The 20,759-nt window shown below is 43.9% G+C and overlaps 1 protein-coding gene across 1 annotated transcript in view; it reads right to left on the bottom strand.

Annotated features, from left to right (window-relative positions):
• Positions 1–1,030: 1,030 nt before the first annotated feature.
• The window catches only part of LOC138648586 (hatching enzyme 1.2-like), a 34,736-nt gene continuing 15,007 nt past the window's right edge, over positions 1,031–20,759 (bottom strand). The window contains exons 4-11 of the mRNA XM_069738376.1: positions 13,295–13,360; positions 12,845–12,985; positions 11,990–12,107; positions 11,635–11,813; positions 11,398–11,479; positions 8,792–8,919; positions 8,188–8,337; positions 1,031–1,080 (exon numbers count right to left, since the gene is read on the bottom strand). Of these exons, the coding sequence (XP_069594477.1) occupies positions 1,031–1,080; positions 8,188–8,337; positions 8,792–8,919; positions 11,398–11,479; positions 11,635–11,813; positions 11,990–12,107; positions 12,845–12,985; positions 13,295–13,360 (914 nt within the window). The remainder of the gene's footprint in view (positions 1,081–8,187; positions 8,338–8,791; positions 8,920–11,397; positions 11,480–11,634; positions 11,814–11,989; positions 12,108–12,844; positions 12,986–13,294; positions 13,361–20,759) is intronic.

Below are 20,759 nucleotides of genomic sequence, written 5' to 3'. Positions count from 1 at the left end.
ATAAAGTCTTCATCTGTATAGGAACATGAATCCTCTCTTAGACTAAAATATATCTATCTGTGGAGGGGTGGTGGTCCTGCTGTAATTAAAAACACCTGTGGCTAAAAGGTGGAGTGCTCAGTCAGAAGGCTAATGAGTACAAACTTCAAAAAACTGACCGTCACATCCAAACATAGACTAGGTGTGAACAGGTGCTAACCTAGAGTCACCAACTCATACACACTCAAAAAAGGCAGCACTCTGTAGCGCCATAGCATGCAAACTTGAAATATGAAAATTAAATTGCGTTACTGCAGTAGAAATACGAAAATTTGAGGAAGTTTAGTGCATAAATTTGCCATTCATGTGTGCCTGGAAGCCATGATAAGGCGTTTCTCGTTTTTTCCCCGGTGTGGAGCTTACTCTTTGCCACATAGGTTTTTTTTTGCCTTCCTCTGGATCAACATGTTAGGGCATGTTAGGTTAGGCTATGGGCTGAACTAGATGGACTTGAAGTCTTCCTTCAACCTTAATAACTATGTTACTATGTAACTGTGCAAAAGAAAAAAAAAACAAAAGCAAAAAAAAGCAAAATTAGCATAACAAAGGGGCAAATTAAATCCTCATTATTAGAATCTTATTAACTCCAGAAAAAAGTGCAAAGTGAAGGATGAATATATGGTTCTTCTATGATTATAGATTATAGTTCTTCCTTATTTCTGATTGCAGTACGGACATGTGATCTCGTCCTGCTCGTTACTGAGAGGTGGATACTATTGTATCGAAGTATCCAGGTGAGATCATCCACATTGTGCCTCCACGAACACTTCCAGCAGGTGGCGCTGTTGATCGGTGTGTATCTAAAGACTTGGTTCCCAGATTAATACTGAAGGTGACCAACACAAGAAATCATCGGCCGCAGATCAATATTTACAGTATATAATATTTATAATCTGCAAGAACAGGTCAATCACACGTTATATAACACCATGCTTAGAATGTGGAGCACTGTCCCTTTAAATAAAATAATAATTGAATGACGATGATGATATCATTGAATTTCTCGGAATTTTTCATCTTCGTTCACGGACTTAGCTTGACCTGAAACAAAAAAGGAGAAAGAAAAAAAAATATGAATGATTAGGACGAGGTATGGGATGTACATTAACTGGATGATGAAAATGACACAAATTGTGCTAAGTGGATGGATATGGTGCATGTGTCCTGAGGATATGGAAATGGTGAATATATATATATATATATATATGTTAACTAATCTGTCTACACTATCTACCCTTCCATCAATCCATCCATTGGCCCAACTAGACTCTGATAGGCCCTGATACAAAACTTGGACCCGAGTCCCCACCTGCTCTATGGGCCCTTGTAACGTTTTAGATTCTATAAAGATATATGTGTTCGCCTCTCATGGAATAATGTTCCCCGACCTGACCCCTTCTTGTAATAATCTCCCCCATACTGGACCCCATGCTAAAACATTTTCCTCCATCCTGGGCCCCTTCCACATATAATATCCATATTCCGGTATAATGTCACAAATTCCGGTATAATGCCCCCATTTTGGCACAATGTCCCCATCCAGGTATATTGCCCCACATCCTGATATAATGTCGCCATTCAGGTATATACAGCTCTGGCAAAAATTAAGAGACCACTGCAAAACTTTCAGTTTGCCTGATTTTTCTCTTTATAGGTATATTTTTGAGTAAAATGTAATTTTATTTTTATTCTATAAAACATCTGACAACATGTCTCCTGACAAAGAAAAATGGTCAAAATAAAAAACCCCAGTGCCTTCAGACCTCAAATGGTGCAAAGAAAACAAGTTCTTAATCATTTAGAAACAACAATACTAATGTTTTATCTCAGGAAGAGAGCCGAAATCAATATTTTGTGGAATAACCATGATTTTTATTCACAGCTTTCATGCGTCTTGGCAGCTTTCCACCAGTCTTCCACGCTGCTCCTGGCGCAAAAATTTGAGCAGATCTTCTTTGTTTGATGGCTTATGACTATCCATCATCCTCTTGATTACATTCCAGAGGTTTTCAATGGGGTTCAGGTCTGGAGATTGGGCTGCCCACGACAGGGATTTGATGTGGTGGTCTCTTAATTTTTACAAAGAGCCGTAAGTCCCCCATACTGGTATAATGTCCCCCTTCTTGGTATAATGTTCCCCTTCTTGGTATAATGTTCCCCATCATGGTATAATGTTCCCCATCCTGCTATAATGTTCCCCTTCTTGGTATAATGTTCCCCATCTTGGTATAATGTGCCCCCATCCTGGTATAATGTTCCATATCTTGGTATAATGTCCCCATCCTGGTATAATGTTCCCCTTCTTGGTATAATGTTCCCCGTCTTGGTATAATGTTCCCCATCCTGATATAATGTCCCCATCTTGGTATAATTATTATTATTATTATTATTATTATTTATTGTTATAGCGCAATTTATTCCATGGCGCTTTACATGTGAGGAGGGGTATACATAATAAAAACAAGTACAATAATCTTAAACAATACAAGGCACAACTGGTACAGGAGGACAGAGGACCCTGCCCACGAGGGCTCACAATCTACAAGGGATGGGTGAGGATACAGTAGGTGAGGGTATAATGTCCTCATTCTGGTATAATGTCCTCATTCTGGTATAATGTCCCCATTTTGGTATAATGTCCCCATCCTGGTATAATGTCCCCATCCTGGTATAATGTCCCCATTCTGGTATAATGTCCCCATCCTGGTATAATGTTCCCATCCTGGTATAATATTCCCCATCCTGGTATAATGTTCCTCATCCTGGTATAGTGTCCCCATCCTGATATAATGTCCCCATTCTGGTGTAATGTCCCCATTCTGGTATAATGTCCCCATCCTGATATAATGTCCCCATCCTGGTATAATGTTCCCATCCTGGTATAATATTCCCCATCCTGGTATAATGTTCCTCATCCTGGTATAGCGTCCCCATCCTGGTATAATATTCTCCATCCTGGTATAGCGTCCCCATCCTGGTATAATGTCCCCATCCTGGTATAATGTCCCCATTCTGGTATAATGTCCCCATTCTGGTATAATGTCCCCATTCTGGTATAATGTCCCCATCCTGGTATAATGTTCCCATCCTGGTATAATATTCCCCATCCTGGTATAATGTTCCTCATCCTGGTATAGCGTCCCCATCCTGGTATAATATTCCCCATCCTGGTATAGCGTCCCCATCCTGGTATAATGTCCCCATCCTGATATAATGTCCCCATCCTGGTATAATGTTCCCATCCTGGTATAATATTCCCCATCCTGGTATAATGTTCCTCATCCTGGTATAGCGTCCCCATCCTGGTATAATGTCCCCATCCTGGTATAATGTCCCCATTCTGGTATAATGTCCCCATTCTGGTATAATGTCCCCCATCCAGGGCCCCTTCAGTTCTTCTCCAGCACATTTTAAAAAGAAACAAACGATTCTTCTTACCTTCCTCCGCTCCAACGTTGTTTGGTGTCCTCTTCTGTAGCCAGCAGTTGACTTTGGCGTGCCGGCACTGCCAAGCATGGTATGTCGCTGGTAAGACGATGGCAGGTGGTGGCCTCTGATTGGCTGGTGGTGTGTATTGCAGCGCAGGGAGCTGGCGGGTCTCTGCGTTGAGACACATTTAACCTGAATGTGCATCCAAGGATGAAATTGTCATCCAGGTGACATTGGTGTCTGCGGGCCCCCCTACCACATGGGTCTGGTCATTGTTGCACCCTCTGCGTCTATGCAAAATCTCATATACAAATTAAAAAAAATGGGGCAGCGATACAAAGCCAGATGGTGACAGGCTCTGCTATCCTAAGCTGAAAAATGGAATTTGCTGATTAAAATCCGTGAACTGTATGGAACTGATACAGAAACTTTTGGAAGAACGGACGACTCTTCGTTTGCTGCACATGAAGCTTTTCTGATGACTCGGCTCAGGTGGATTACACATGGCACAAGGGCGGTGGCCCCCGCTACATACTGATATTGGGGCCCTGAAGCTTGGCGCCATGTCTGTGTTCACATCTTACAATGAGTATTCCGCCAGGAATCCGGTGCCCTCCTCTTCGGCGTCACGTAGTAAGTGCAGGAGCAGGCCGTTCCCAGAGGAAGCCACAGGATGGATGGAGGCAGAGCCACAGAGGACATCGCCCATCGAAAAGGAAAACATCTCTGATCTTCAGGGAATCGTAGACGCACGGGGTGCTGGCCTCCAGACTGGAGCTAGAGAAAGTCAGCTGCACCTGCAATAAAAATGAGGGATCATAGTGGTCAGACCCCTGTGTGATACAAGTCCAGGTCCCCTGTGTACCGAGAGATACTATTCTGTGTTCTCACAGTGACCACTAGAGAGAGCTGATGAGCTTACTGTGTACAGGAGGAGGTGAGCTGTGACATCACCTATAGTGAATGGTGGATAATGTGTTATCTACTGTATATAGAGGAGTTATCAGTCATTGTACAGGAGGAGGAGGAGGAGAGCTGTGACATCACCTATTGTGAATGGTGGATCCTGTGTTATCTACTGTATATAGAGGTGTTATCAGTCATTGTACAGGAGGAGGAGGTGAGCTGTGACATCACCTATAGTGAATGGTGGATAATGTGTTATCTACTGTATATAGAGGAGATATCAGTCATTGTACAGGAGGAGGAGGAGGAGAGCTGTGACATCACCTATTGTGAATGGTGGATCCTGTGTTATCTACTGTATATAGAGGTGTTATCAGTCATTGTACAGGAGGAGGAGGTGAGCTGTGACATCACCTATAGTGAATAGTGGATAATGTGTTATCTACTGTATATAGAGGTGTTATCAGTCATTGTACAGGAGGAGGAGGTGAGCTGTGACATCACCTATTGAGAATAGTGGATCCTGTGTTATCTACTGTATATAGAGGTGTTATCAGTCATTGTACAGGAGGAGGAGGTGAGCTGTGACATCACCTATAGTGAATGGTGGATCCTGTGTTATCTACTGTATATAGAGGTGTTATCAGTCATTGTACAGGAGGAGGAGGTGAGCTGTGACATCACCTATAGTGAATGGTGGATAATGTGTTATCTACTGTATATAGAGGTGTTATCAGTCATTGTACAGGAGGAGGAGGTGAGCTGTGACATCACCTATTGTGAATGGTGGATCCTGTGTTATCTACTGTATATAGAGGTGTTATCAGTCATTGTACAGGAGGAGGAGGTGAGCTGTGACATCACCTATTGTGAATGGTGGATCCTGTGTTATCTACTGTATATAGAGGTGTTATCAGTCATTGTACAGGAGGAGGAGGAGGTGAGCTGCGACATCACCTATTGTGAATGGTGGATCCTGTGTTATCTACTGTATATAGAGGTGTTATCAGTCATTGTACAGGAGGAGGAGGTGAGCTGTGACATCACCTATTGTGAATGGTGGATCCTGTGTTATCTACTGTATATAGAGGTGTTATCAGTCATTGTACAGGAGGAGGAGGTGAGCTGTGACATCACTTATAGTGAATGGTGGATAATGTGTTATCTACTGTATATAGAGGTGTTATCAGTCATTGTACAGGAGGAGGAGGAGGTGAGCTGCGACATCACCTATTGTGAATGGTGGATCCTGTGTTATCTACTGTATATAGAGGTGTTATCAGTCATTGTACAGGAGGAGGAGGTGAGCTGTGACATCACCTATTGTGAATGATGGATCCTGTGTTATCTACTGTATATAGAGGTGTTATCAGTCATTGTACAGGAGGAGGAGGTGAGCTGTGACATCACCTATTGTGAATGGAGGATCCTGTGTTATCTACTGTATATAGAGGTGTTATCAGTCATTGTACAGGAGGAGGAGGTGAGCTGTGACATCACCTATTGTGAATGGTGGATCCTGTGTTATCTACTATATATAGAGGTGTTATCAGTCATTGTACAGGAGGAGGAGGAGAGCTGTGGCATCACCTATTGTGAATGGTGGATCCTGTGTTATCTACTGTATATAGAGGTGTTATCAGTCATTGTACAGGAGGAGGAGGTGAGCTGTGACATCACCTATAATGAACGATGGATCCTGTGTTATCTACTGTATATAGAGGTGTTATCAGGCATTGTACAGGAGGAGGAGGTGAGCTGTGACATCACCTATTGTGAATGGTGGATCCTGTGTTATCTACTGTATATAGAGGTGTTATCAGTCATTGTACAGGAGGAGGTGAGCTGTGATATTGCCTTATGTGAATGGTGGATCCTGTGTTATCTGCTGTATATAGAGGTGATATCAGTCATTGCACAGGAGGAGGAGGTGAGATGTGACATCACCGATTGTGAATGGTGGATCCTGTGTTATCTACTGTATATAGAGGGGTTATCAGTCATTGTACAGGAGGAGGTGAGCTGTAACATCGCCTATTGTGAATGGTGGATCCTGTGTTATCTACTGTATATAGAGGTGTTATCAGTCATTGTACAGGAGGAGGAGGAGGTGAGCTGTGACATCACGTATTGTGAATGGTGGATCCTGTGCTATCAGCTGTATATAGAGCTGTTATCAGTCATTGTACAGGAGGATGTGAGCTGTGACATCACCTATTGTGAATGGTTTATCCTGTGTTGTCTACTGTATATAGAGGTGTTATCAGTCATTGTACAGGAGGAGGAGGTGAGCTGTGACATCACCTATTGTGAATGGTTTATCCTGTGTTGTCTACTGTATATAGAGGTGTTATCAATCATTGTACAGGAGGAGGAGGTGAGCTGTGACATCACCTATTGTGAATGGTGGATCCTGTGTTATCTACTGTATATAGAGGTGTTATCAGTCATTGTACAGGAGGAGGTGAGCTGTGACCTCACCTATTGTGTATGGTGGATCCTGTGTTATCTACTGTATATAGAGGTGTTATCAGTCATTGTACAGGAGGAGGAGGTGAGCTGTGACATCACCTATTGTGAATGATGGATCCTGTGTTATCTACTGTATATAGAGGTGTTATCAGTCATTGTACAGGAGGAGGTGAGCTGTGACCTCACCTATTGTGTATGGTGGATCCTGTGTTATCTACTGTATATAGAGGTGTTATCAGTCATTGTACAGGAGGAGGAGGTGAGCTGTGACATCACCTATTGTGAATGGTGGATCCTGTGTTATCTACTGTATATAGAGGTGTTATCAGTCATTGTACAGGAGGAGGAGGTGAGCTGTGACATCATCTATTGTGAATGGTGGATCCTGTGTTATCTACTGTATATAGAGGTGATATAAATCATTGTAATCTTGTCTCTTCTTATAAGGAAACTGCTATAAACTCTTTTTGAACTATACAGATAATATGAGTCTAAAATATTTCACTGGCCGGACACAAAATTGAGAGATTATTAATTTAGTTAATTGCCAACTTAAAAAAATATATATATATGTAATCGAAAAAAACTGATTTTTAACAATGGATCATTTGGAGATAATAGTTTCCCCCTACGGTTGAATGAGCCGTGACCTGAGCCCCAGGTCGGGAGGCCCCAACGATCTATACTTAGTCTATAGGTGGATGAGGCCGGAGGCCCCGGAGCCTCGTGTCCGAGAGACGTCACAGTGTATCAGATGTAGAAGTGAATGTACTCACCCTGTGGACCACCGGGGCCAGGATCGTCCAGGGGCAGTTACAAAATGGGGGTACTTCTGGTGTTGATCGTACCCTGGACTGAATACGCTCTCGGTGGGCGCCGTGTACGTTCCTCCACACTCCACTAAAATTAGGGACAGAATATACAAATATCACAGATTACAACATAGAACTGAAATGGCGCGACTCCTGTCCATAAACCATACTCATTAATTCCAATAAAGCAAAGCTGCAATACCAGACACAGCCTGTGGATAGGAGTGGCGCTGTTTAAGGTTCCTTTTTGGCAGCTTATCATGGCACAAGCTGAGGAATCATTTAGGATCCATAGGCTGTTATTATAGGGTAACTATATACTGTATGAATGGCGCTTTTATACAGGACTTTGAAATTGCCCGTCAGAATTGAGGGGCGAGCTCCACTGACCCAATTGCTCCATCTCCGCTGGTCCCATAGAGGATAGATGGAGCATCGGCACGCAAGCATGGCCGCCGTTTGATTCCGACGGGACATATCAGACCCCCAGATCGGTGCTGGTAAAGATCTGATATTTGGTCTCTATTACATAGTCCACTCGTCATCATCAACTGTATAATTACCTTTCGATTTATAGTCCGGATCAGCCAGGAGCAGTTGTAATTATTCGGGTAATTTGAAGAGTTTGATGCAGAGGCGAAGACCCCACTATCGTCGGAGAGCAAAGTGGAGCAAACATCTGGACGGGAAAAGGAATGGAAAAAGTCATGAGTGGTTCCAAGGAAGGCGTGCCGCCAAATAAGAACTTATAAAATGTTATGGTGGAGCGTACAGGCATGAAAATAACCCAACATACGCCAGGTATGACGCCATAATACAACATGCCCATCTGTTACACTGTTTCTTGACTTCATGCCGAGCATGTAATACTTTACAAATGCTTAACATTAGTATTATCGCCGGCACCACGACAAAAATACCAATGGCTTACGAGCAGCAGACTGACACTGTAATATTACAGATGATACAGTCATTGTTTCTGGAGACGGGGTGGCGGTAGGTGAGTTACGGATTTTAATGCCCACAATCCTCACGGTCCAGATGGTCCAGCCTCTCGTTGAGGCGCGGTTAGCCTCACAGTTAATTTCTAGGCTGTTTTATAATTCTCAGGGCGCGGCGTCGGGAGCACTTACTGCAGTTGTAAAGTCGGTTGATTTTTGCTACGTCCAGGTTGCTCAGTCCCATCCTCTGCCCGATATTGATTGGCGCGGTGGGAATTGGCTGAATGGTCGGGCTGAAGTAGTTGATGGCGAACGCAAATCTGTGAGGGAGAAAAGTGAAACAGCAAGAAAAATCTCAAATTCGCTAATTCGGAGCCAAGCGTAAAAAAAAACAAAAAATCTAAGAGCAACTATAATTCATAGATTTTGCAAAACTGTTTTAATTATTTAGAAAGACAAAAAAAAAAAAAGAAGTTTCTGCTCTTGGCAAAGATCGGCTTTGATCTTCAAGTGACATCTCGCTCAGGGACAGATATTCCCATAGGAGCGCGGCGTGGATTTGCAACGAGGCGGTGTACGGCCCGTATTTATAGACTTGGATCGTACGTTGTAGCTGCACCGCGACTAAACTGGTAAAGCTGCGGTGATATACAGAATTGTACAATTGGTCTCTGCAAAATATTGTTTGATATTTAACGATCGCTAAAGAGAAGAATCCGCGTGACCGGAAAAAAAAAATGGTCAAAACTCCGCGCAGCCTCGACAAGAAAACTGTGTAAATGATACGGTCAAAAAACTAAGAGTATGCCATTGGAAACAGCGTCCAAAAGTGCTTCTTTTTTTGCAGAGTTTTTTGAGGAATTTTTTTGTTTCCTGAAGTTGTATGGAAGTGTTTTGTAGCGTTTTTTACCCGATGACTTGAGGCCTCTTTCACACTTCCGGGCGCGGGAATGTAAGAATATCACAATTTTTCATGTTTTTTTTATTATTTTTAACATTATATCTTTTTACTATTGATGCTGCATAGGCAGAGAGAGCGAGAGCGAGAGAGAATTTCCCTGACGGGAAATTCTTCCGCGCATGCTCAGTTTGAAAAGAAGGTATCCGTCGCTGGATTCCTGCTTTTCACAGTCAGCGACAGATCCTGCGCCCATAGGCTTCCATTATAGCCAGCGACGGACAGCGCAGGATCCATCGCTGAGCGATTTTCCGATATACAGAGAAAACATTTCCATGTGCGTTGTCTCCGACCGACGGACAGCAATTTTACGACGGATCCAGCGCACGACGGATGAAATGAAGGCCATCCGTCACAATCCGTCGCTAATACAAGTCTATGAGAAAAAAACGATCCAGCAGCACCATTTGCTGGATCTGTATTTTTCACAAAACGATGCATTGTGACGGAAAAGGAAACACGGAAGTGTGAAAGAGGCCTAAGGCTACTTTCACACTTGCGTCGGTACGGGGCCGTCACAATGCGCCGGTGCGACGTACCGACGCACGTTGTGAAAATTTGCCACAACGTAGGCAGCGGATGCAGTTTTTCAACGCATCTGCTGCCCTTTGTAAAGTCCAGGGAGGAGGGGGCGGAGTTCCGGCCGCGCATGCGCGGTAGGAAATGGCGGATGCGACGTATCTACATCATCAGTCTTTTGTTTGGTTGGAGAGGTGGGGTAAGTGCTCGTGAAAATCAACAGTTTGGACCAGTGGCTTTGGCATGGTCTCACCACCAGTCCGAACTGTGCACTCTCCGATACTGCTGCTGCATTGGATGATGCCAAAGCTTGCCGGATTGTGTGCAATCATTTTTTTACAAAGTTGGGGTTATCTTAAGATTCCATTTGCTCACAATCAAAATATAGACACACGCAGTGGCTGCTGCGCATTGGCGCACAATATAACGCACAGAGAATGAAGGCAGCAACAGCTACTTGCGTGTCAATACTCAACATGACTAATATTGACCCACCAGAGATCCATAAAGAAAAACCAAGGAGTAAACGATCTACGCAGGTCTTTTTTTTTTGGAGCAAAAGATTGTGTTTTCCAATCGAGTGTGCAAAAAAGTTGAGAAGTGCCACGCAAAAAAGTGTCCAGTCTATCGCAGCCCACATCAAAAGAAGACACCCCAATAAATCTTTCTCCGACTCTCCAAACCAGAAGAACACAGCAAGGGTCAGGGAATGATAGCGTCCCCTCCTCAAATCTTGGGGAGAGCTTGTCAAGCTTCCTTCCAAAGAGAAGAATCGTGGAGTTGTAGGGGGGTACGAAACCTGATGGCCACACACGTTCTATGCTTTTTAGTAGGGAACTTATTAGGAAACCACATCCCCAAGAAGTCCTCATGATGGACACAGTGAAGCAAATAGATTGATAGTGAAGGTTTTATAGAGCAATACGGACTCAGTCGGGAAATTAAATATTCCGCGTCCTAGCCAGTGGTGAGGAACAAGGGTGCGTGCTTGAAAGAATAAAAGTGGACGTGATTGTAAGGGGTCCCACACTCAGTAAGCCCAGGAAACCCAAGGTCACCTCGTCTGCACCTTGGGCTCATACTAGTTATCCCATGACTTTGGTCCTGGGAAGTTGAGGGTCTCCGGACTGGATGACTATATTAGCCAAACGGCGTACACCCCCAAAGCTTTATCCCAGTGTGTCCACTCTACTTCAGCAGGCCAGGAAAAACCCACTGATAAGACCAGATACTACAAAAAGGACAAAAGTGGATAAATCATATGTAAAAGTGTAAATCCGAGTGGCCCTTTTAGGAGTCGTATTCCATTAGAGGCACTTACTTTCCATAAGGCATCACAGATGTGTAGTCATATTCCAGACCCAGGTTGTTGGTGTTGGTTTTTTGAAAACTTAAATTACATCCTGAGAGAAAGTGAAACTTGGATTGTCAGAATGCAAGATACTATAGAACAGCAGCCTTCCCCCTGTGGATGTCAGGCACCATGCAGAGCCCAACGTATAAGTCATTGATGGCCATGATGAGATTGGCCGTGAAATGGAGCAGCTGTTATATTTACCAGGAACTATATTGTCCCACAGTATCTTGACGTAGGAATCGCGATCGCTCCTGCTGTGCTCATGCTCGAAGACGATAGCGTGGATGAGCTCATGTTGTATAACGCCATGTAACATACATCCTTCCCTGTCCACGGACACATACTGGGGTCCTCCCGAGCGGCCCAACATTGACCAACAGCTGAAAAAAAGCCAAGTTGGAAACTACTGTAAATAACCAAGAAATTACTTAATGGAACCTCATGTATCAAGATTAAGTTTGGGTTTTCTAACCCTACAGTTTCCATGTCACTTGAGGGGTTATTATTGCCTTTGAAAGATTGTGGATTTTGGAGAACTTGGCTCTCATGCACTCACCCAATATCGGAAATAATACTTAGGTAATCGGCTTCTCTGGTACGTGGCACAAAACGGACGCACGTCATTGTGGAGAATTCCAACATGGTTTTGAGAATATCTGCTTGGTCGTCCTTTGCTGATTTACAGAAATAGAAGGGAAATATTTAGGTTTTGCATAAGTGTAGGAGTAGATAGAGTGGTTTGAGATGTGGATAATGTCCAGCAGTTTGACAGCGGAATGGCTCCCACATAACCCTTTATGCTATAATTTTCATTGGCAGCCATGGACACGTCCATTCAGTTAGTAGAGCATCTCAGATCAATGATAATACTAGTTTAAGACCTACGATATACAACTATCTCCAACTCTGGATGTAAGTGATTAGTGGAGTATTTGAGGTCTACACATTACATAATATAAAACTTGGCCAAAATAATGAGACAGCTCGTTTGGCCAAAATCAAACTCAGCAGACCTCATCCTTTCATGTATAGCTAGAGAGGACTAAACAACATGTCCATCATGGGACTATATTGAGTCCACCGTACACTTTACATTTTTGGCTGATTCCATGAAGGCAAACAGGTTTGACCATCTCCGATCTCCAATGTACGACCAGCTTGTCTATAATCTGGTCTGTTTCTTGCCAAGGTTTTGGTATTTCTCGTCTCAGCTTACAATATTTTGCCTTCAGACTCATGTTCGTTGTGGTAGTTGTCTTCATGGAAGATCTCTGCCCTTCAAAATTTCTTTGAGATCGCAAAACCTCTGGACAAACTACTATCACCAAAAATGGAAGTTGGGGGTACCAGGAAAATTAGCCTGATAGTATATTAATACAAAGTCATACGAGTTATGACAGAGGTCACTTACTGAACTGAGAATTCAAAGTGTAGGGTACTGAGACCAAACCATCGGCTTCCTTAGGCCAGAAACAATTCCCAGTGGTGCAGGTAATGGCACTGCGCCCGTCCTTCACTACAATGTCACCTTGGTTCAGAATGCTTTTCCTTGCTAGATAGGGGACAGATAACATGAAGATGGTTGGCTCATACTCACTAACAGCCTACATGACTGCAATGAATCTGAAGGAAATGGATTTTCAGCTCTGGTTGACACCATCCTTCTTAAATTTGGACCTGTGTAGAACCTCGAGCAACCAGCTCTATAGCCATGCTTCCTTCCTCCACTGGAGAGGATGTAGAGCAAGCTCCAAAGTTTCATGTCCAAGGTTGGATGATTTGCCAAACCAAAAACAAGGCACAGGATGGCAACTTTTTTTTGGAAGTTTTGGGGGCCAGGAGTTTTTCTTCGATTATTTACCTTTGTTGACCCTTTCGATGGTGCTGAAAACATCTTCTGATAGAGTACTTGATTTGAGAGGTGGCTCTAAACATTGAGAGAAGAAACCACAAGTCAACCACAGAGATGCAGAACCCTAGATCAGGAGCACCAACCTGGGTAATGCAAAGCCACCAATCAGAAGGGCAAGAACCAGCGTGTTGGTCACGCCGCTCCTCTCTTCTGCAAGCAATAGGAAAGCAGTTGGGAGCAAACAAGCATAAGACCCTTTCCATGTCCTTGATGGGTGTAGGGGTTGCATATTGGAAGCAGCACGAGTATACAAGCCCATTTTTATTTTAATAGGTTTGATAGTTTAGGCACCTCATGGGATCATAGAGAATAAAAAATGCAGTAAAAGGGAGGAGAAAGCAGAGAATATGCATGGCTAAGAAGCCTGGGTGACCTTGTGACTATAAGTACTTGCTTTATAGGCACAAAACCACAAAACATCCCCAAAATGACAAGCATAAAAATATCAGGCAAACACATAAAATAGACTTCACACTGGTGCAAATTTAAAGAATAAGATGCAAATGAAAACTAGGAGAAAAAAAAATAAATGCAATAATTTAGACTCTTATTGTCTTTTCTCACCTGGTATTTGGAATCCCGGAAGAGCAGGCAGCTGAAAAAAATGAATTATTACTAGTATGGTGAGGATCCATGCTACCAGGAAGGCATTAGGTAGCGTTCACACAGGCAATGTGGTTTGGTCCAATCTGGTGCAGTTTTTTTTTATTTTCATTAAACTCCAAGGGATGAAAAAACAAAAACAGCCTCTTCTGGGCACAAAGCTATAACAGCAAACAAACAGTTAATTCTGCAGGCACATATATGTCAGTGTTGGCTCATCCGAACAGATTACAGGCCTTTCTCCAGCAGCAAACTTCATACACAGAAGAGATACAGTGCTAACATTCTCGGTATTACCTTCAGCCTGAACTCCAGCAGCTTCCAACACCAAACAGAAGTGTTTGCACAGTGTTTACACTGAACAGGCTGCAGCTTCCATATGTTAATCTGCAGCTCCAGCACACAGACTGCTCAGCTTCCCTAGCTGACCCGTGCAGTCTCCATTCAAAGAGAGATCCCGCCATGTCTCTCTCTCAGCTACATTTTGGCTGGTCACTCACCAGCAGCACACTCGACTCTGCTCTACATCCAGCAGACTGACACATCTAGCGAGCACAGGCCTGGATCTAGTAAAAAAAACTAAGCAGGTGAATCTAATCAAATCCTGCAGAGCTAAGACGTAACTTGTCAAGGCAATCAATATACTGCAGATTTTCAGGACGCATTCACTGTCGATATGTCAATGGCAGAACTATTTGTAGCTAACATTTATGTTCAACAATGACCCAGTGATCAGACGAAGCTGTATGGGGGTAGAAAAGATTAGTCAAAAAGAATTTGGCAATGGGTAAAGGTGCCCCAATTGTAACTAAAAACAACATGGATATGCATTGAATAAACAGGCGCTATATGACACTAATACCATAAAAATGGCCACTATAAGGGGCTCTTAGTGCTAGAAGCACCTTTTTAGAAATGAGCAAACTTGCCAAAATTCATTTCTGGCAGATTCGCTTGAAATGGCCGCCAGATAGAATTTATACAATTTGTAATGGCACTGGAAAGACAAAATAAATGAAGGGCTGGGAAAGGGTTAAAAAATAATAGAAGCTTACACTCACCTGTCCTAGACCTGCTCCTTACCTGTCCTGGTGCTACAACTACCCACCACCGCCTAATCCTAATGACCCCATGTGAAAAGAGTGACGAGAGGGAGCGAGTGGAAGACCCGCTGAGGAGCGGCTGCAGCGGTCGTAGACCAGCCGAGCAGGAGCTTTTACTATTTTTTAGCCCCTTCTAAGCCATGTAAAGGATCATGTGAATCCAAGATATTGTGTTAATCGAATCAGTAAAAATTCAGATTGACAAATTAGACTTTTCTTCTTCGATATTCATGATGACTTTGATTTGCGGCTCGTCTGCTATTTGTACATTTTTTGATAACAATTTTTTTTAACTGCAAAAATGTAAAAATTTTTCTGAAATGATAAATGATGCGTATAATCCATGTCACATTGGGAAAGCGTGAATGATACTTTCATTACAAAATAATACAGCAGATGACGGAGTCCCCATGCGCCGGCGTCTTACCTGCAGTGGCGCGCTCTGGACTTGGAAGAAGACCCACCACAGAAGAGGTAAAAGCCGTCTCCTTGCCATGGTCTCCTTGCCATGGTCTCCTCAGCTTTCTCGTCTGCCGGAGAGCTGCAGTAATGGGCTCGCCACGATCTGCTTTTATGCACCTTTGTTTGGATGGACGTCTGTGGAATTTCAGTGTCTTCCCCGGAACTAATTCCAATCTGTACACTTCTTACCAAGAATGGATTTCATAGAAATGAACCTTTGGGGCTTGTAATGTCTCTCTCCAAAGCGTGTCCAGTGCTGGATGGTAGAGTTGGTGCAAGTTGATTTGCAGGATCTGCTCCATTGACCTCAACACAACTACTTGGACGCTGGACTGGAGCCCTCGAGCCGCTTCCTACTTGTTGGCATCAACGGCTCTTTTTTTTTATTAGCCCCAATGTCATCATTTTGGCATGACATACATGTGACATCACTCCAGTCTCGACTCATTGAAAGAAGCCCCAAGCATACCTTCAAGTAAGAGTTGGTTCCCAGGGCTCCTGTCTAGTGGCCACAAAGTACTGACATGGTCAAATTGAGGTGCACCAACTCTTCATGACACCTATCTATATCACTGAGTTGGGGCAACGTTACCTACGAGTCGCCAGTGCCACCGCAAAAGCCACTGTCTGGCACATCACTGACCTGCCCTAGGGTGCAGCAAGATAGATAATATTACCGTTAACTCCTGCAATGGCTGAGATGCTATATGTAGGGATGAGCAGACTGGTGGATGTTTGGGTTCATTGGGGTCGAGCGAACTTTAGTGCAAAGTTCATTTCGGGTAGCAGAACTCTATCTGAAATACATAGAAGTCGGACATCCATCAATGTTGCAGACGTCCAGGAGAAAAATATGAGAAGGAAAATCACACAAGAATAATGCAAAAGAGGAAAAACATGAGCGTGCTAGATAGGACTGGAGACCGTCATCTGGACCCGTTACAGAACATCAGGTAAAATGACATCATATAATCGAGTGTTGTGATCCACAAATCAATACGTCCTGGTGTAAAGAGGTGCGTGGAGGCTACGGGAGTCTACTATGCTACGCTGTCAGGCCACAAGTTTCCTCTCAGTTAGTCCCTTTGCACAGCTGTTCTGCTGGCCGCCATAGTCCCCTGAAGCACGGCCATAGTCCGATTGTACCGTACGTCTACACCAGAAGTTACAGCTCACGTGTCCATCCATCTTCTGCAATCTACTCTTCTCCATCTGTCCTGGTTCCGTGCACTTGGCTAGGGTCTACCAGTCTCTGGTTTTGGTCACTTGTCTCTTGATCTGGTTACTTGGTCTAGTCACTCGGTTCTTCATTTGGATCTGGTTACTCAGTTCTTCACTTGGATCTGCTTACTTGGTTCCTCACTGGGATCTGGTCACTCAGTTCCTCACTCAGATCTGGTCACTCGGTTCTTCACCTTGGATCTGGTTACTCGGTTCCACACTCGGATCTGATCACTCAGTTCCTCAATCGGATCTGGTTACTCGGTTCCTCACTTGGATCTGGCTTCTCAGTTCCTCACTCTGATCTGGTCACTCGGTTCCTCACTCAGATCTGGTCACTCGGTTCCTCACTTGGATCTGGCTTCTCAGTTCCTCACTCTGATCTGGTCACTCGGTTCCTCACTCAGATCTGGTCACTTGGTTCCTCACTGGGATCTGGTAACTTGGTTCCTCACTCAGATCTGGTCACTTGGTTCCTCACTGGGATCTGGTAACTTGGTTCTTCACCTTGGATCTGGTCACTCGGTTCCACACTCGGATCTGGTCACTCAGTTCCTCAATCGGATCTGGTTACTCGTTTCCTCACTTGGATCTGGTTGCTCAGTTCTTTACTCGGATCTGGTCACTCGGTTCCTCACTTGGATCTGGTTGCTCAGTTCTTTACTCGGATCTGGTCACTCGGTTCCTCACTCTGATCTGGTCACTCGGTTCCTCACTTGGATCTGGTTGCTCAGGTCTGGTCACTCGGTTCCTCACTCAGATCTGTTTTTTTTTTTTTGTAATTTCGACTATAAGCCAACTGTGCTGCACTGCCTGTCCTTCCTACCACAGGTCCAGTCTCCAACTCCTTTCCTTTTCTGCCTTCTTGGGCCTTTTATAATTAATAACTGCATCATAGCTGTCACCTGACCTGGTGTCTCCTCCAATCCCTTGACCTCAGGAACCATGTACTTAGTCCTTTCTCCCCCCCAATGTACAACATCGGGCCCCCCGGATGATCAGCATCCAAGGACACAATAAGGAGCCCCGCTATTAGCAGGTGCTATCAGGTTGTGCTGTGCAGTGGTTGCAGGTTACTTTAGTTAATTTGCTAATTACGTGTTAATGTAGAAGACAAGGGGACGCTGCTCCTCAATCGGATCTGGTTACTCGGTTCCTCACTTGGATCTGGTTGCTCAGTTCCTCACTCAGATCTGGTTGCTCAGTTCTTTACTTGGATATGTTTACTCAGTTCCTCACTCTGATCTGTGTTGTGGATTCTGTTTTTGGGCTCCCTCTGGTGGTTACAGATGGTACTGGGTGACTTGTGTTCTCTGCGGTCTCTGGTGTCCACCTGTTCTATCAGGATATGGGAGTTTCCTATTTAACCTGGCTTTCTTGTCATTTCCTCGCCGGCTATCAATGTAATCAGTGTGTCTTGTTACCTCTGCTTCCCGCTTCTGTATTCTTCAGGACAAGCTAAGTTTTTGATTTTCCTGTTCCACGTTTTGCTTAATTTTTGTCTTAGTCCAGCTTGCAGATATGTGATTCCTTTTTGCTGGTTGCTCTAGTGGGCTGATATTACTCCTCATGTTCCATGAGTTGGAACATGAGTTCAAGTAATTTCAGGATGGTTTTTTGTAGGGTTTTTCGCTGACCGCGCAGTTCACTTTTGTATCCTCTGCTATCTAGCTTTAGCGGGCCTTATTTTGCTGAATCTGTTTTCATAACTACGTATGTGCTTTCCTCTCATTTCACCGTCATTACATGTGGGGGGCTGCTATTTCTGTGGGGTGTTTCTCTGGAGGCAAGAGAGGTCTGTGTTTCTTCTAATAGGGAAAGTTAGTTCTTCGGCTGGCGCGAGACATCTAGAATCATCGTAGGCACGTTCCCCGGCTACAGCTAGTTGTGTGTTGAGGTTCAGGATCGCGGTCAGCTCAGTTTCCATCACCCTAGAGCTTGTTTTGTTTTTTGTGCTTGTCCTTTTGTGATCCCCTGCCATTGGGATCATGACAGTATAGCCGGCCGAAAAGTGGTTAATGGTATTGGCTGAAGTAGGAGGAAAAGTAGTCTGAGGAAGGTTTTTTTTTTTTTTTTTTTCCCCTCAGAGTTTGCTGCATAGCCTTAATTGCAGCCTGGCTGCGTCTTACCTCCTCTTAATCCTTGAATGGCTCTGACCTCAGCTGTTTATCATGGACGTCCAGAGTTTGGCTTCCAGCCTGAATAATCTTGCTGCTAAGGTTCAAAATATACAAGATTTTGTTGTACATGCTCCTATGTCTGAACCTAGAATTCCTATCCCAGAGTTTTTTTCTGGAGATAGATCTAGTTTTCTGAATTTTAGGAACAATTGCAAGTTGTTTCTTTCTTTGAAATCTCGCTCTTCTGGAGACCCTGCTCAGCAAGTCAAGATTGTTATATCTTTCCTGCGGGGTGACCCTCAGAATTGGGCATTTGCATTGGCACCAGGGGATCCTGCGTTGCTCAATGTGGATGCGTTTTTTCTGGCATTGGGTTTGCTCTATGAGGAACCTAACCTAGAGATTCAGGCTGAAAAAGCTTTATTGGCTCTCTCTCAGGGGCAAGATGAAGCAGAAATATATTGTCAGAAATTTCGGAAATGGTCGGTGCTTACTCAGTGGAATGAGTGCGCTCTGGCTGCAAGATTCAGAGATGGCCTTTCTGAGGCCATTAAAGATGTCATGGTGGGGTTCCCTACGCCTACAGGTCTGAATGAGTCTATGACTATGGCTATTCAGATTGATCGGCGTTTACGGGAGCGCAAACCTGTGCACCATTTGGCGGTGTCTTCTGAACAGGCACCTGAGACAATGCAATGTGATAGAATTCAGTCCAGAAGTGAACGGCAAAACTATAGGCGGAAAAATGGGTTGTGTTTTTATTGTGGTGATTCAGCTCATGTTATATCAGCATGCTCTAAACGCACAAAAAAGGTTGATAAGTCTGTTGCCATTGGTACTTTACAGTTTAAGTTCATTCTGTCTGTGACTCTGATTTGTTCATTATCAGCCATTTCCGTCGATGCCTATGTGGATTCAGGCGCTGCCCTGAGTCTTATGGATTGGTCATTTGCCAACCGCTGTGGGTTTAGTCTGGAGCCTCTGGAAGTCCCTATTCCTTTGAAAGGAATTGACTCTACACCTTTGGCTATGAACAGACCTCAGTACTGCGTATGACTCCCGTTCATCAGGAGGTGATTCGCTTACTGGTACTGTATAATTTACATGATGTCTTAGTGCTTGGTCTGCCATGGTTACAAACTCATAACCCTGTCTTGGACTGGAAAACGATGTCTGTGTTAAGCTGGGGATGTCAGGGGGTTCATGATGATGCACCTCCGATTTCTATCGCTTCATCTACTCCTTCTGAGGTTCCGGTATTTTTGTCTGATTATCGGGATGTTTTTGAGGAGCCTAAGCTCAATTCGCTTCCTCCTCACAGGGATTGCGATTGTGCTATAGATTTGATTCCTGGCAGTAAATTTCCTAAAGGTCGTTTGTTCAATCTGTCAGTGCCAGAGCATACTGCTATGCGGGATTATGTTAAGGAGTCCTTGGAAAAGGGACATATCCGTCCATCTTCGTCCCCTTTGGGAGCAGGTTTTTTTTTTGTGGCCAAAAAAGATGGTTCCTTGAGGCCTTGTATAGATTACCGTCTTTTGAATAAGATTACAGTTAAATATCAGCATCCTTTGCCATTGTTGACTGATTTGTTCGCTCGCATTAAGGGGGCTAAATGGTTCACTAAGATTGATCTTCGGGGTGCGTATAATCTTGTGCGGATAAAGCAGGGTGATGAGTGGAAAACCGCATTTAATACGCCTGAGGGCCATTTTGAGTATTTGGTGATGCCTTTTGGACTTTCTAATGCTCCTTCTGTCTTCCAGTCCTTTATGCACGATATTTTCCGTGAATATCTGGATAAATTTATGATTGTGTATTTGGATGATGTTTTGGTTTTTTCGGATGACTGGGAGTCCCATGTTCAGCAGGTCAGTAAGGTGTTTCAGGTCCTGCGGGCCAATT

This window comes from Ranitomeya imitator, chromosome 9 (assembly GCF_032444005.1).
Source record: "Ranitomeya imitator isolate aRanImi1 chromosome 9, aRanImi1.pri, whole genome shotgun sequence".
Lineage (NCBI taxonomy): Eukaryota > Metazoa > Chordata > Amphibia > Anura > Dendrobatidae > Ranitomeya > Ranitomeya imitator.
The sequence above is the reverse complement of the archived record's forward strand: the minus strand, read 5'-3'. Positions and strand labels throughout refer to the sequence as shown.